At 32.4% G+C, this 15347-nt stretch overlaps 1 protein-coding gene across 1 annotated transcript; it reads left to right on the forward strand.

Moving 5' to 3' along the window:
• The first annotated feature begins 7714 nt into the window (after positions 1-7714).
• Positions 7715-13191, forward strand: LOC105109875 (oligopeptide transporter 4). Its single transcript, XM_011004743.1, has 6 exons — positions 7715-8429; positions 8647-8744; positions 10803-11369; positions 11485-11737; positions 11927-12109; positions 12365-13191. Exons 1-6 carry the CDS (start codon positions 7896-7898, stop codon positions 12977-12979), a joined length of 2250 nt encoding a protein of 749 aa, XP_011003045.1. The 5' UTR covers positions 7715-7895; the 3' UTR covers positions 12980-13191.
• The last annotated feature ends 2156 nt before the right edge of the window (positions 13192-15347 follow it).

A 15347-nucleotide genomic window follows, 5' to 3' on the forward strand; every position in this document is an offset into this window, starting at 1 on the left:
CAGCCATACCCACATCCAATATTATTAGATTTGGTATTACAACTAAACTCACTTAAACTTTAGTTATACAAGTTTAATGTTATTATTAATATTATAGATATTATTTTTAGGTCAGATATTGCAGTCAAACTCAAGACTCTTAAATATAGTTTTACAGAAAGACTTAATACTTTTAAATCTTAATTTTTTTTTATTTTTTTATTTATAACAAGTTATAGTAATGCCATGGCCACTTGTTGAGCTCCTCAACATATTTGTCTACGTGTCCATTAGCTTTTTGACTTTTCTTTTCTTCGTTAAAATAGATAGATAAGAGTCAAGAGAGTGGAATAAGTAAGTAAGCGAGCCATGTCTTTCAAAATACCAGCAGCGACTACTTGCTATGGTTGTGGTAAATATATGAAATAATGTTGTCCTGAAGTCCTAACTATCTTTAGTCTTTGCAACTTACTCGTGGTCTCAGCATTTCACGCATGGTTCTTTTTCTAGTTGTTGCAGGTAAGATGGAGGCAGAGTTAGAAATTTCTCTTGTTTTGAATTATTAAATAGATATATAATTTTTAAACAAATTTAATTATTAATTTATAGATATAAATTTTTAAAGTTAATAGTAAAGTTTTAATTCAAAAGTATTACCCAAAATATTACAAAATAAATTTGAAATTACATAAAATTGAAGTAAAAAGTAAAAATAAACTAATTATTAAAATTACATCATTCGATGTTTTATGAAATATAATTCATCTATAATCGAATCTGAATTAATATTACAACAATCCCTTGACCAGAATAAAATAGCAATCAATAAAATAATTAATTTTCTCTTTAAATAACAATCAATAAAATAATTAATTTTCTCTCTCTCTCAATTCTTCCTTCCTTTGCTTAATTCTTTTATAGATTAATATTTTATAAATTAGACTTTGTAAGTTTACAAGGTTATTCTTTTACATTTTTTTTCTTGGATTTTTTTATGTTTTTTCTTTATTTTTCTCTCTTGCCTTTTATTTTCTTTCTTTTTCTATTTTGCTTTTGCCCAATTAAAAATATATAAAAGGAAGGAAAAGTTGATTTATTTTATTTTTTAATGGCAAATAATTATTTTACCCTTAATGAGTTGTTTTGTTTTTACTTGACATTCTTTTTTGTTAGCACTACCAAGATTCGTTCATCGTAAAAATTTAAACAAATTTTATTTAATATATTTTAAGATTTCTTATAAAAGTTCAGTTTAATTTACAGGTCAGATTGAAAATTACATGCAATAACATAAAACTAGTTAAATTGTGATTTTTCATCAAATTTTTGAATTTCTTTAAAAAATTTAAAATTTTAACTCAAGCTAAAGTATTATATTACAAGACTCCATGTAAATTTTTAAAATTTTTAATAATTCAATTGAGAATTATAAATTTTTTTTATATAAAACTAATACAAAATATTGATAAAATCATCTAGACTAGAGCTCACCCCAGCTGTTAGCATGCCTCCACCCACGGTCTGACCTATCCCGTTGCCTTTTCTCACTAGATACATGGAAAATCTCAAATAAAGGTGGCTTGAAATAACACTGGTAAAGGTTAGTTTAGCTTGATTACAATTTTTAGATTTTTTTCTTTCTTTTTGCTATGCTATGCCCATGTGATCCCCAGCTTGCAAGCAAATTGCTGGATTATGGTCTTAAGAAATCCCCAGTTAGTTGATTATTTTGTAGTGTTATATGGGCCAGCTCAAATACAGGAGTCGTAGAATGAGGCTGAAGTTGAGTGCCATTGCAGTTTTAGCTTTGTCATTTGAGTCTGATTGCGCTTGGATTTTTACTCGAGAAGCTTAGCGGGCTCAGTGTTTCATAAAACAAAAGAGGCATGCCTTTCGATCAATCACCACTCTCCCTAACTCGTAATCTTGACGCATGTTACCTCGATTACCATCCCCTAGGCTGCAGTAAATCAGCTCCGAAACAAATTATTCATTTAAAAATCATATGAATACAGATGTAGCAACAATGTCGATCATTGCATATCTGAAAAATGGATGTAAAGAAATAAAGATTTTAGCCTTGAAGGTGCGAGGGAGAAGAGAAATAGGGAATATACGGAGGTAAGGTAACATATTATATGTTCTTTATGCTACTCTAATTCTTCTTTTCGTCATCCGACGCTTTGTATTTCTGCATGGAAAAAAGATGAATGAATATACATTTGCACCTATCATTAAAAAAAAAAACTTGTTGTGAAATATATGGCTTTTTTGAAGATCATACAAGCAATTAAATATTAGAGTGAAAAACATACAGGTCACTTATCCATATTCTACACGATTAGTTAGTGGAAATGAAGGGGATATGCATAAACAGATTAATATATACGCGTGGCATTCTTATAACTTCAAGGAAAAAGCTATATTGTTGAGCTAAAATCAATAGCATTCTTATATATTTGCAGAAGGCACTAAAGATTTATTTATACTATGTTTATTTTTGTTAGAAAATAATTTTTTTAAAAAAAGAAATTTTAAGAAAATGAATTCCAAAAAAATGAGTTATTTTATGATATTTGGCAATATAATAAAAAATAAATTAAAAAATATTTTCCAGTATTTTGTTATATCATGAAAAATAATCTGGAAAAAAATAAATTAAAAAATATTTTCCAATATTTTGTTATATCATGAAAAATGATTTGAAAAATAACTTATTGATGTTTTACTTTTTTCAAGTTTATTAAAATAACGAGGAATAAATTTTACAAATTAAAAGTTAAATGAGAATGAAATTAAAAAATATATAATTTCATAAATTATCTCAAATAAAATAAATAATAATTAAAATAATAGAGATCAAATCTAAAAAATAAAAAGATAAAAAAATTATAATAATAATAATAATTAACATTTCATTAATTAATTTAAATAAAATAAGTAACAATTAAAAGAATGAGAATCAAATTTGATACATAAAAAATTTCAATAAAAAAATGATAAAGAAAAAACAAATAATAATTATAAAAATAATGACTAAGGTTAATATAAAAATTAAATTTTAAGAGATAAAATTGAAAAAAAAATATTCAAAATAAAATATATATAGAATCAAAAGTTTGAGGATCAAATTTAATATAATTAACGAATAATATAATATTTTTAAATTTTTCACAACTTTTAGAAAGTGTTTTCCGTTCAAATTTTTCAGAAAAATATTTTTATGTAAACTAAAATAATTTTTTTTACTGAAAAATAGTTTTTATTGACTAACTTTTCTAACAACAAATAAATACATTGAAATTTTAAAAATTAATTTAAAAAAAATAAATTTCAAGAAATAAATATAACCTAAATATATTCTTACGCAGAAAAAGAATTTTAATTAAAATTTTATTAGTTAATTATAACTAATAAATGGTTCAATTTGTTAATATAAAATATATTAAAATATAATTAGTTTTTCTGCATGATTTTTTTCTACTGGAATGTACATGTAAAGAATAACATATTAAAAAATCTAAATAACTAACTTAATTCTTCTGAGTAGCTTTTCTTTCTTCGAGATGCAAAACGAATCTCTGACATCTCCCGCGTGAGAACGGCATCGTTGTCAACGATAAGGACTGTTGACTTTTCTTCATGCTGCGACGCAGAGCTTGACGCTGTATCGTTGTGATTTGAAGCAGTGGGTTGATGGGGTCGGGGGATGGCAATTATAATCTCGATCATGCTTTCATGTTCTAACGTCGTATCCGTAACCTTTCAAGTATTGGTATATCACTTCTCTCATCAGTAAAACGATGTTGACAAGAACAATAAGGACGACCACGACAATGTATTTTATTTTTTTCTGAATTTTTTCCAGAAAGAAAGCAGATGACATGGACAAATTAATTAAATTGTCTGAGCTGCCATCCCGGGAAATACCTCCATCCACATGCGTCCTTGTTCCTTAATTCCACAAGCATTCGTCGCGTGGACCGGTTTCAGCACCGGTGACTGTGGAGGTAACCAGGGTTGCGGAGGTGGAATAATGTGGCCGAAATTAATGGCATCGAATTAATGAACCTGGACCACATTTTCAATTGCATGGGAATATAAAGACGTGTGATTAAGTGGTAGAATTATTATTAATAATAATTAAAAAAAACTCATGAGCAATCAATCATACACGAGTTCTGAATTGTTAATTCAGCCCTTTGCCTATCACGGGTGGATTGCTCCAACATTTTCAATATCCAAACACTGTAATTTTATTTAACAGCCATACTTTTCGTTTCTATCCAGTTTATTATAAGTGTATGCTTGTTTTTATAGTTAAGAAAATATTTTTAGATTTTTTAAAATTATTTTTTATATATTTTTAAATTATTTTAATGTTATGATATCAAAAATAATTTTTTTAAATAATATTTTAGTATATTTTAAGTAAAAATATATTCTAAAAAACAACTATTTTAATATTATGATGAGATAAATAGTTAATTTATCTTAGACAAGTGAGCATCTCGCATGCATTGGACACTTGTTCTCATGCTCAAAGACTTCCTAGCGTTTTCCAGTATTGGAAGTAGAAATGCTTGATGTACAGAAACGTCACACGACACCTTTGAAAATCTCAGCATGCACGTAGTGCCACGTGGCCTTCTGGAGCGCGATCAATGAAACCACCATGTGACCGCTGCAGATGAGTTGATTCTGATTTCTGACTGAAAATTGAGGGTCCCTTCGAATAACAGCTGGATGATAAAATGATGGTGATGATGACGTGGATTCGTTTCTAAGATTCGCATCTTGAATTATCCACGGATTCATGTAGATCCTCTTGACTCGTGTATATAAATAAACACAATTAACAAGTGAGACCGCTGCACGTGGTATCATTTTTTTTTAATATGTTTTAGTATTTCAATGCATATCTTTTTTTCTTAAAAAACAATTAAAATATATATTTGACCAAATTAAATAAGTTATTTTAATTTTAATTAGATGCATAATCAAAGAAGAGGTAATGATAACAGCTAGATCAAGTAAAAAAATAATTATAATAATGTAGGAAAAATATTTTTTATAAAAGAAAAACATAACACAACATAATTTTTAATAATTAAATATTAAATAATAAAATAAAATATTGCTTTAAGTTATAAAGGTTAATTAATTTAAGTTAAGAACTTGTAATTTATATTATAAGATGGAAATATTTAAACACGAAAACAACACTGGATAATAAAATAAAAAATAAAAAAATATCAAATAAAATAAAAAATAAAAAAAATATCAATTAGTATTAGTTTCTTTACCTGATCATATTAAAAGCATCTCATACCGTGAAAAAACATATGAGCCTTAATTTTTAATTAATTAAATATTAAATAAAAAAAATATAAATAGATAAAAAAATAAATATTAAAATTGAAAAATAACTAGAGAATAGCTGTATTTTTTTATGTTAGGATTGAAAAAAAAAGAAAAAAAATCAAAATAAAAAAATATATCACATGATTGAGATTGGTTGATGAAATTAAATAAAAATAATAACTTTATAAAAGAGTTAAGGGTAAATATCAGAAATTAAAAAAAAAACAAGGACCACATATGAACACAAAACAAATTAAGATGCAACGTTTGAAATTTTAGAGTGCTAGATATAAAAACTAAAGATGAGAGAAAAAACCTTCTAGCAGCGCTAAACCATCAATCACGTGTTGACCAATAATAAAAAAGCTATTAAGACGATTCAAACACAATCATAAAAATTATACTTCGGTCGTTAAAAGATGCCACGCACGCAATTAGAAGAGCACAACAATAACCCGTATGCACAATAAGCATGTCAACTATTCTTTATAATATTTATTACCAAGTAAATGATAAACCTATCCCTTCACCCCACTAGACTATGGTAAATATAAAAAGGTAAAGCAACAACAAAAATCCTTCACCAAAGTTAAAAGTTTTTTTTTTCCTGCGTCAAGGGCAATACAGTAAATTTAATGTGAATTCAAAATGGAGATAGCAAAAACTTCCCAGTTGCCGAGGGTAATTTAATATAATTGCTTTTAAAAAAAAAAAACCGTGTCACCCCCGGAAGCCTAGCCGCATGTTTTTTAGTCACAAGGAACAAAGACATAATTTTCCGATCACAATCCACACCGAGTCTGAATCTACAAGATTTTCGCATTGCCAAATTTACCCTTACCTTTAATCAATGTCATTGTCACCGTCACATTCAGACATGAACTGGCCTCTCAAGGGTTCACATGCAAATTTTGTCATGGTCGAGTGCAAAACTGCAAGTACATTGTTAAAAAGGTTCCAGGATTTCTGAACATGATCTGCCTCACAGGATAATGATGACATCTTCATGTATTATCTCCTTCCGGTCCCCTTTCAAAGAATCCTCAACCTCTCGCACAGAAGGAACTCGCTCTGAAGATTGGATTCATGATGGATTCCTCTTCACAACAGGGAGGGGAGCTGGCCTTTGGCTCCACTTATCGGCGGCTGGCTGTATTAGAGAATCAAAAGAGAAATGATGACGGTGATTAATCCTTCTTTCTTTTTTTTTCAATCTTTTTGCTGGTGGCTGACTGTGTTAGATTTTTTTTTGGTTAGTGGCTGATCAAATAAAATGGCTAGCACTCATTTTAAATTTTTTTTAAATAAACCAACAAATAAAGACCAAGGACACTTTATTTTTTATATTAAAATTAGAATTATTCCAGATAACTTTACAGATCAAGTTAACTGCACGTTCCGAGATGTTTTTTAAGACATTATTGTAATTAATGTTTATTCGGTTTTATGCTGACTAAGCACTTAGTCAACGAAGAGGTTACTGGTCCTACATGGCTGGTAATTTTTCCGGCCGGCGCATATTCTGTCCACTTGTCCCTCGCATTACGCCTCGCATTACCGTAGTGGATTATTCCATTCAAATTCAGAGTGTTAAAATATTTTTATTTTAAAATATATTTTAAAACATATTTTTATGTTAGTATATCAAAACAATAAAAAAACATAAAAAAATATTTTAAACAAAAAAATTAAATTTTAAACGAACATTATTTTAGCCGCACACTTTAATCAATCAAAGAACTATAAAATAAATAAAGATGCCAGGGTTGTATTATTGAAAAGAGAGAGAGCGTTGGTGTCCCTAATCAGTTCCCACTCTTTCAGCTCTGTGTTTACGAGTCACAAATTACAATATTCATTGAACAGTATAAGTATAACACAAAGCAGGCCCTGTATTTTAAGGAGTAAGATTCACAGTTAATTTTATATTATTCGGAGTGATATATTCTGAATCTTTTACTCGCTGGTCTTGAGGCACCTTTTCATGGAGGATGGATAGATTAATTTGTTATATAGCAAGAACATGGAACCATCACTTCATTAGAAAGCGTCGAGACCTTTCTTAATTAACTGTCAAAATAAGGATTACGGCAGAGATAACCAAAGTTTATGCCAGTAAACTCAAACAAGGCAACGCGTTTCCTTCCCAACTAGCACAAGTTGCAAGCCCTCAGCTCCATATTAAGCACATTTCTTCAACATTCACTCACTGGTCAGTGGTTCGCAGGCGCGGTTTGTGACCCACCTCCAGTTCATGGTCAATTTGCAAACGTTTCCACACCCATATCTAGCCACATGGTCCCCGAATACGGGTAGGCTTTTTTGTTTTTAAACAGACAAGATAACCCACCCATACTAGAAATTTGTAAACAAGGAAAAATCTCCGGCTTCATCCACTAGACTCCTTTCCATTCACACTTGCTCGGGCCCTACCCTTCAATATTAAAGCGTCCAAATCCGACGAAGTACAAACCAGGTCTTAAAAGGGCCAAGCCCCTCCCACTAAAAAACTATCACGGTATCACCCCTTCCCTTCCACCACCCCACTCGCCATGGGCAGCCTAGAGATCCAAACACCATATACCTCCTCTAGACTTACTGACCTGGAAAAACCCATCGCCGATGCTGTCGAAGACGACGATGTATCCCCTATCGAGGAGGTCCGACTGACCGTGGCCAACACGGACGACCCAACCCTACCTATATGGACCTTCCGGATGTGGTTCTTAGGCCTGATTTCATGCAGCCTTTTAGCTTTCCTCAACCAATTCTTTTCTTACAGAACCGAGCCGCTTATTATAAGCCAGATAACTGTCCAGGTAGCTTCACTCCCCATAGGCCGCTCCATGGCTGCTGTGCTACCAAAAACCAAGTTCAAGATTCCTGGTTTTGGGTCCAGAACTTTCTCTCTTAACCCAGGTCCGTTTAACATCAAAGAACACGTACTCATTTCTATATTTGCTAACGCCGGAAGTGCATTTGGTAGTGGATCTGCTTATGCTGTTGGTATTGTCACTATCATCAAAGCATTTTACGGAAGGCGTATTTCTTTCTTGGCTGGTTGGCTTCTCATCACCACTACTCAGGTAAATCTTGGTGTTCTTTTATCCCTAAAAAAAAGGTATTCTTTTTGTAATATTTTCGAAAGCAAAATTTGGTCTTAGTTTTGGTTTCAACTTTCAAGTTGGGTAAGCAATGAAGTTCTTTTGTCAATACTGGGTGGATCTTTGTCTCCTTTTTTCTTTTTTCTTTTTCCCTTAGCATTTTTGCCCTTTCATTTGGGTGCATGATTATCAATGGTAGGTGTTGGGATATGGCTGGGCAGGGCTTTTGAGGAAGTATGTGGTGGAGCCAGCCCATATGTGGTGGCCTGGCACTCTCGTTCAGGTCTCTCTTTTCAGGTTTCTCTCTCACCCCCTCACTTCACAGACCCCTTGCTTGTTTCTTATTTCGCAGTAGGAAAAGTTATTGAGCCTTTTGATGCACAGCCCCCTCCCTCGCATGTAACAAAGCTAAAAAAAAAAAATACTAAATAATTTCTTCTTCCACATCACCGCTTTTCCGTCCACACATCTTGTGCAAAATAAGTTGTTTTAATTTATCTAGATTTTGCTTATTATTTCAATCATAATAGTTGCAATTATTAATCACTTTGTTGATAGCCAAAGTAAGTATAAATAATTTCTTATTGAATGGCTGCTCCTTGGTTTACACGGGATAACATGTGACATGTCCCTTTTAACAGGATTCGATTTTTTTATTATTGTGATCTTCCCTCCCTTTTCTTCCATCAAGTCAACTAGAATCTTAAGTTGGCTTGGGTGATTCGGTGTGATTAATTAGTAATTTGTTCATGGCTTAGAATCTGTCTAACAACGCTGCTGTCCGCTGTTTTTTTTTTTAAAAAAATTATTATATATATATATATATATTTTAAATGATGTTGATATTAAAAATAAAAAATATTTCAAAAAAACAATGCCTTTAAGAATAACTCCAATTATAGCATCAAGCACTATCTTAATTAAATGGTGAGCGTGCTTTTAACTTAATAACTAGGAAAAAGAACTGTTGACTTTCCACGGAATCAAGCTAACATCATGTAAAGAAATGGATGGAGGACTGGTGGAAATTTTGAAGTTTTGCTACTTGACAGCTCATGAATAAAAAGCACACGAATCCACAATTAATCCTCACTTTAACTAGCGAATAAGGACGTCATAACACAAAAGGTTCAGGTGTCTTTTTCAGTATTTGTAAAAGTTGTTTAAGTGTGTGTTGGGTAAGGTAATTGTGATTGTATTTTTTTTAAATTATGTTAAAATATATTAAAATAATATTTTTTTATTTTTTAAAATCAGTAAATTTAAAAAATATAAAAAAGATTATTTTTTTACAAAAAAATAAATAAATTTTTTAGTAACGTGCACTCCGTTTCCAAAGTTCAAAGGTGACATCAAATCTCAATTGGTATTATATTTCCTGTTTTGTGTGAAAACAGGGTCAGCTAAAATTTAAATTTCTTAATACATTTTTTAATTATTTTAATATGATAATATTAAAAATAGTTTTTAAAAACTAAAAGTATTGTTTTAATATATTTATAAAAAAACTGTAGAAAACAATTATTATTACACTAAAAACGCCAAAACAAAATGTAAAAGAACATTGTACGTCAAGAATATAAAAAGTGAGGTGGTTGCGGAGCGCAGATTATTGGTTGGTGAGTGGTGTCCGGTGGCAATGGATGAGAGTGGAATCTCCCAATTAATAAATCATGAACAAGAAACGCACAAATGGTGGTTGGAAAGGTTTTAAGATAGGTATTCAGTATAATGATAACGATAATGATCATTTATTTGTCTGTTTTGGAAATGGCATCATCGATCCAACCTATGTTGTCATCGTCATTACACGTCCATGAGTTGACGTGAGGGCTTGTGTAGTGATTATTTAAATATATTGAAATAATATATATTTTTTAAAAATATTTTTAATATAGGATATTAAAATATTAAATAACTATAATTTAAAACAATTTTTTTTAAAAAAAATATATTTGGATTGCAAAAAACACAACCACAAGATTGATTTGAAATTGACAAGTCCTTGATTTACGGTTCTTCTTCTTTGTTTTTTTTTTTTTTTTCCACCACCACTGCGATACCCACCATACCTAAAAGGTTAAGCCGTTTGTCTTGTTGTCACGCGACCTCCTGGTTTTTGTTATTTTCCCCAAGCACAGTAGAATTTTTATGTAATACTTCTAAAGCATTACATAAATGGGTTTGCTCTTCAACTTTGTGGATATGCCTTAATTATAGAGGTGTTTAATCTGGTCAGTCATCGCAGCTAAATTCTCAAGCACCTGATCTGGCATGCACCCATAAACATTTAATATCTTCAGATAACACATGTGACTAAATGCCCATGTAAACTACCTTGGAAAAATCTTGCAGGGCTTTGCACGAGAAAGATGATGGTCACCGCATGACACGGGCAAAGTTCTTCGTAATTGCACTGGCTTGCAGTTTTGTCTGGTATCTATTCCCAGGATACCTATTTACAACACTCTCAAGCATTTCATGGGTCTGCTGGGTATTCCCGAAGTCAGTAACCGCACAGCAACTTGGTTCAGGCATGAGGGGCCTTGGACTTGGAGCCATTACACTTGACTGGTCTGTTGTGGCATCCTTCTTGTTCAGCCCCCTCATTAGTCCATTCTTTGCCATTGCCAATGTCCTTGTGGGATATGTATTCATAATTTACGTTGCAATGCCCTTATCTTACTGGGGCCTCGACTTGTACAGTGCACGAAAATTTCCCATTTTCTCCTCACACCTGTTTACAGCAGAGGGTCACAAGTACAATATAACAGCTATTGTTAATAACAAGTTTCAGCTGGATTTACCAAACTATGAACAGCAAGGACGAATTCATTTAAGCATGTTTTTTGCTCTCACTTATGGCTTCGGCTTTGCAACCATTGCCGCCACCCTTACTCACGTGGCTTTCTTCTATGGAAGGTAAATCTTTCAACAAACAGAATTGAGAATCAGAATCGCCTTAATTTCCCATCCATGTTGTTGCAATCAGATTTTTAACAGACGCATGTTCTGACATATGAAACATGATCTACAGGGAGATTCTCCAGAAATATCGTGCTTCTTACAAGGGCAAGGAGGATATCCATACAAAATTGATGAAAAGATACAAGGACATACCTTCCTGGTGGTTTTACTTGTTGCTTGGTGTGACATTAATTGTTGCTCTTGCACTGTGCATCTTCTTGAATGATCAAATTCAGATGCCATGGTGGGGACTCATCTTCGCGAGTGCCATGGCCTTTGTCTTTACACTTCCCATCAGCATCATAACTGCCACAACAAACCAGGTAACTTGGCTCTCTTTTAAATCTTATTCCGAGCAAGAGATGAATATGTAGTGAAATTCAGCATCAACCGGAAAAATAAAAATTCGAAACCTCCCGGTCTATTCATTTGGGATTTGATAGTCATTCCCTTTCACTTCATCATCTCAGCTAAATCTGTTCTTTATTAATGCTCTACCACTTCATATACAGACACCAGGGCTGAACATAATAACAGAGTATGTCATGGGTGTCATATTACCGGGGAGACCAATAGCCAATGTATGCTTCAAAACCTATGGATATATGAGCATGGCTCAGGCTGTTTCTTTCCTCAGTGATTTCAAGCTAGGACATTACATGAAGATCCCTCCAAGATCGATGTTCTTGGTTCAGGTACATTTTTCTCAGAACTACTGTCTAGATAATAAATGAATTAAATCCAGATATCCTGTTTAATTGTTATAATTGTTCATGTGATGCATGCAAAAGGATCCACCATCCAAGAATTTCCTCAGGACCGTGACCTTAAACTGACAAAGTCAATTATAATGAACAATTTGTTGTTAGTTTTACATATTACTTGTTGTTTCCACTTAGAGCTACTGATTTATTTATTCGCTTGTTGCATTTCCATCTGGGTATGTCTAGTTCATAGGAACAGTTCTTGCCGGAACCATCAACCTTGCAGTAGCCTGGTGGCTGCTGAACTCCATTGAAAACATATGCCAGGATGATCTGCTACCCGTTAACAGTCCTTGGACATGCCCAGGTGACCGAGTCTTCTTTGATGCTTCTGTCATTTGGGGTTTGGTCGGACCAAAGCGGATCTTTGGAACACTTGGAAACTATCAGGCCATGAACTGGTTTTTCCTTGGAGGTGCACTAGGACCAGTTATAATTTGGTTGCTACACAAATCATTCCCCAAGCAATCTTGGATTCCCCTAATTAATCTTCCGGTCCTTCTAGGAGCAACTGCAATGATGCCTCCAGCTACACCAGTAAACTACAACGCCTGGATCATAGTTGGAACAATTTTCAATTTCTTCATCTTCCGTTACAAAAAGACGTGGTGGCAGAGGTACAATTATGTTCTTTCAGCTGCATTGGATGCCGGGGTGGCTTTCATGGCAGTGCTTTTGTACTTCTCAGTTGGAATAGAAGATAGGAGTTTGAATTGGTGGGGTACAAATGGTGAACACTGTGAATTGGCAACTTGTCCAACAGCCAAGGGCATAATGGTTGATGGCTGTCCAGTTAACTAACTTTGTTGCCTTCTGATACAAGTTTCTATTTAAGAGGTTACACAGGATAGAATTAGCAGGTATTGAACAACATGCATCAAGCCATAGTGGCAACTCAAGGTTTCATATGTTAGTTTAGCTATAAAGCCAGCTTCATGTGTACATTGTTTTGAACTATAAATATTTTAATGCGTGTCTATAAATATTTAAATAAAATCCTATTCCAAGGAAAACGGCTTGTGTCTGAATAACTTCCGACAAAACCATCTCATTTCACATTGAGTACACATTCGGATTTTGTCCAGGATGCATTTGCGAAGCATCACGCTGCAGTTGTGGCAGCAGTGGCAACAAAATAATTGTTAATGGGTGATACATCATAACTGGCAAACATTTTGCTATCATAGTATTCTCATTCTCTTGAACCTGGTATGATGATTTGGCACTTCATACTTTTATCGACATTGTGCTACCCTATAATCAAGAACCATTTAGCTTGATTTGACTAAATCTACAGCCACACAAAATGCAAATGGTATATCGTTGTTGAAATAACATGTATGTGGTATATCGAGAATGAAATAGGACAGACAAAAAGAAAGCGAAAAAATACGTACACATGTTGTGGGCACGATATTGTTTGTTCTTCAGCAAATTAAAGGTAGATTGAGATAATGATCAGAAAGAACTAATGATAAATCATACCTTTACTGAATGTGATCATGATGCATGAACTGAAAGCCACTGACTATACTCATCCATCCTTATTATAAATCTTCAGAAATAGTCTCCCAAATTAAACAGTCAATTCAGGAACTAGAAGATAAATGATATATATTCACTATTCAAAATGCACAACCTTCGCAACTTCAGAAGTATATATCAGGAGCACTCTCAGTACTCCTTAAGCACATCTTAAGATCATTTCATTGCATGTACGCACCAGCTCCTATGGGCCTGAGACCATCATTGCCAGAGCATAAGATGATGCACAGTAATTTTATAATTAGCTATAAGGTGAACAGGAAAATACGTGAACGAGTGGAAAAATCTTTTCCCATGGTAAGTTGGCCAGCATTTCGATTTTGTGTATTTCACTTAAATTTCATGATGATCTTTAAGTGAAACACACAAATGCTCGAACCTCGAACCGGACCTTATAGTTAATTATAATAAATCATCAAACCTCAAAGCTGTTCAAGCCTATACAAGTGAGTGACATAGCTAAACTTGGAGCGCCATTCACTAATTCCAACATTAAAAGCTCCAATATCAGGTAAACTACACCGTCGAAGTTCCTATCTTCAATGTACTTAAAAGATCCATTTCAACACGATCGTTATCTTCCAGATTCAACAATCCCTCAACCTGTAGAAGAGAAGCAGAAGAGAAGAAGCTACAGTATCTCAAGGGTAATTAAAAAATCAGACCGTTAGGCTAAGCAAAGTTGTGCAATACGCACCGTTTTACTTTTAGTGATTGGTTACTGGATTATGCTAGTAGATATTTAAAGTAACCAAGTTTGTAGTCGGTAGTTGGTTAGATTATACTCCCGCGCTTTTTATATATAAAGAATCAACAAAAAATGTACCGAGATATTGAATAAATATATTTTTTATATTGAATAGTTTAAGATTTTTATGAAAGTACTTCTTAAGTTAAAAAAAAAATAGAATGGTAGTATAAATAGACAGGTCATCTCAATAAATCAATTGTATATAAAATTTTTTAAAATAGAATTATGTAAAACAGTAGTATAAAAAACATAATGAAAAGGTTGTCATTTTAAATAAAAATAAAATAGATCCTCTCATTGGCGTGCTGTTTTGTTCTGAAGATTTTGTTTAAGAATATCGTACGGTTATTTTTAAAATATTTTTTATTTTTTAAAAATTATTTTTTATATTAACACTTCAAAACAATCTAAAAATATATAAAATATAATTTTCAGTAAAATAAAATAAAATTTACCCGCCTCCATTTGAAACACAATAACAAAAGGCCGAAAGCAAAGCAATTTTCTCTTGAAGGGACACCTGCTATGGTTTTAAAGCAAAGTAGATGTTAATCAAACCTCTGTTTCATAGCAAAAGAAAATAAAAACAATTATGCTTTGAAAGCACAATAATACCCAATAGACACTTTAGTCTCATTGAAATACTAAGTTGGTTCGAGGATATTTTGTTTGTTGAATAAAAATAAAACTGCATTAGTCTATAAAATAATTTTTATCTCTTCTCAATAAATAAATAAAAAGAAATTTCTCTCATGACCACAATTATTGTTTGTTTATTTTAAAGTTGATGACATGGTTAAATAAAAAAAATACTAGATGGTGTATCTTTGTTGTGCTCGTGGCAGGATTCCATGTTAATCTGAATGCAAGTTG

The sequence above is a fragment of the Populus euphratica genome, unplaced genomic scaffold (assembly GCF_000495115.2).
Source record: "Populus euphratica unplaced genomic scaffold, PopEup_1.0 scaffold3.1, whole genome shotgun sequence".
Classification (NCBI taxonomy): domain Eukaryota; kingdom Viridiplantae; phylum Streptophyta; class Magnoliopsida; order Malpighiales; family Salicaceae; genus Populus; species Populus euphratica.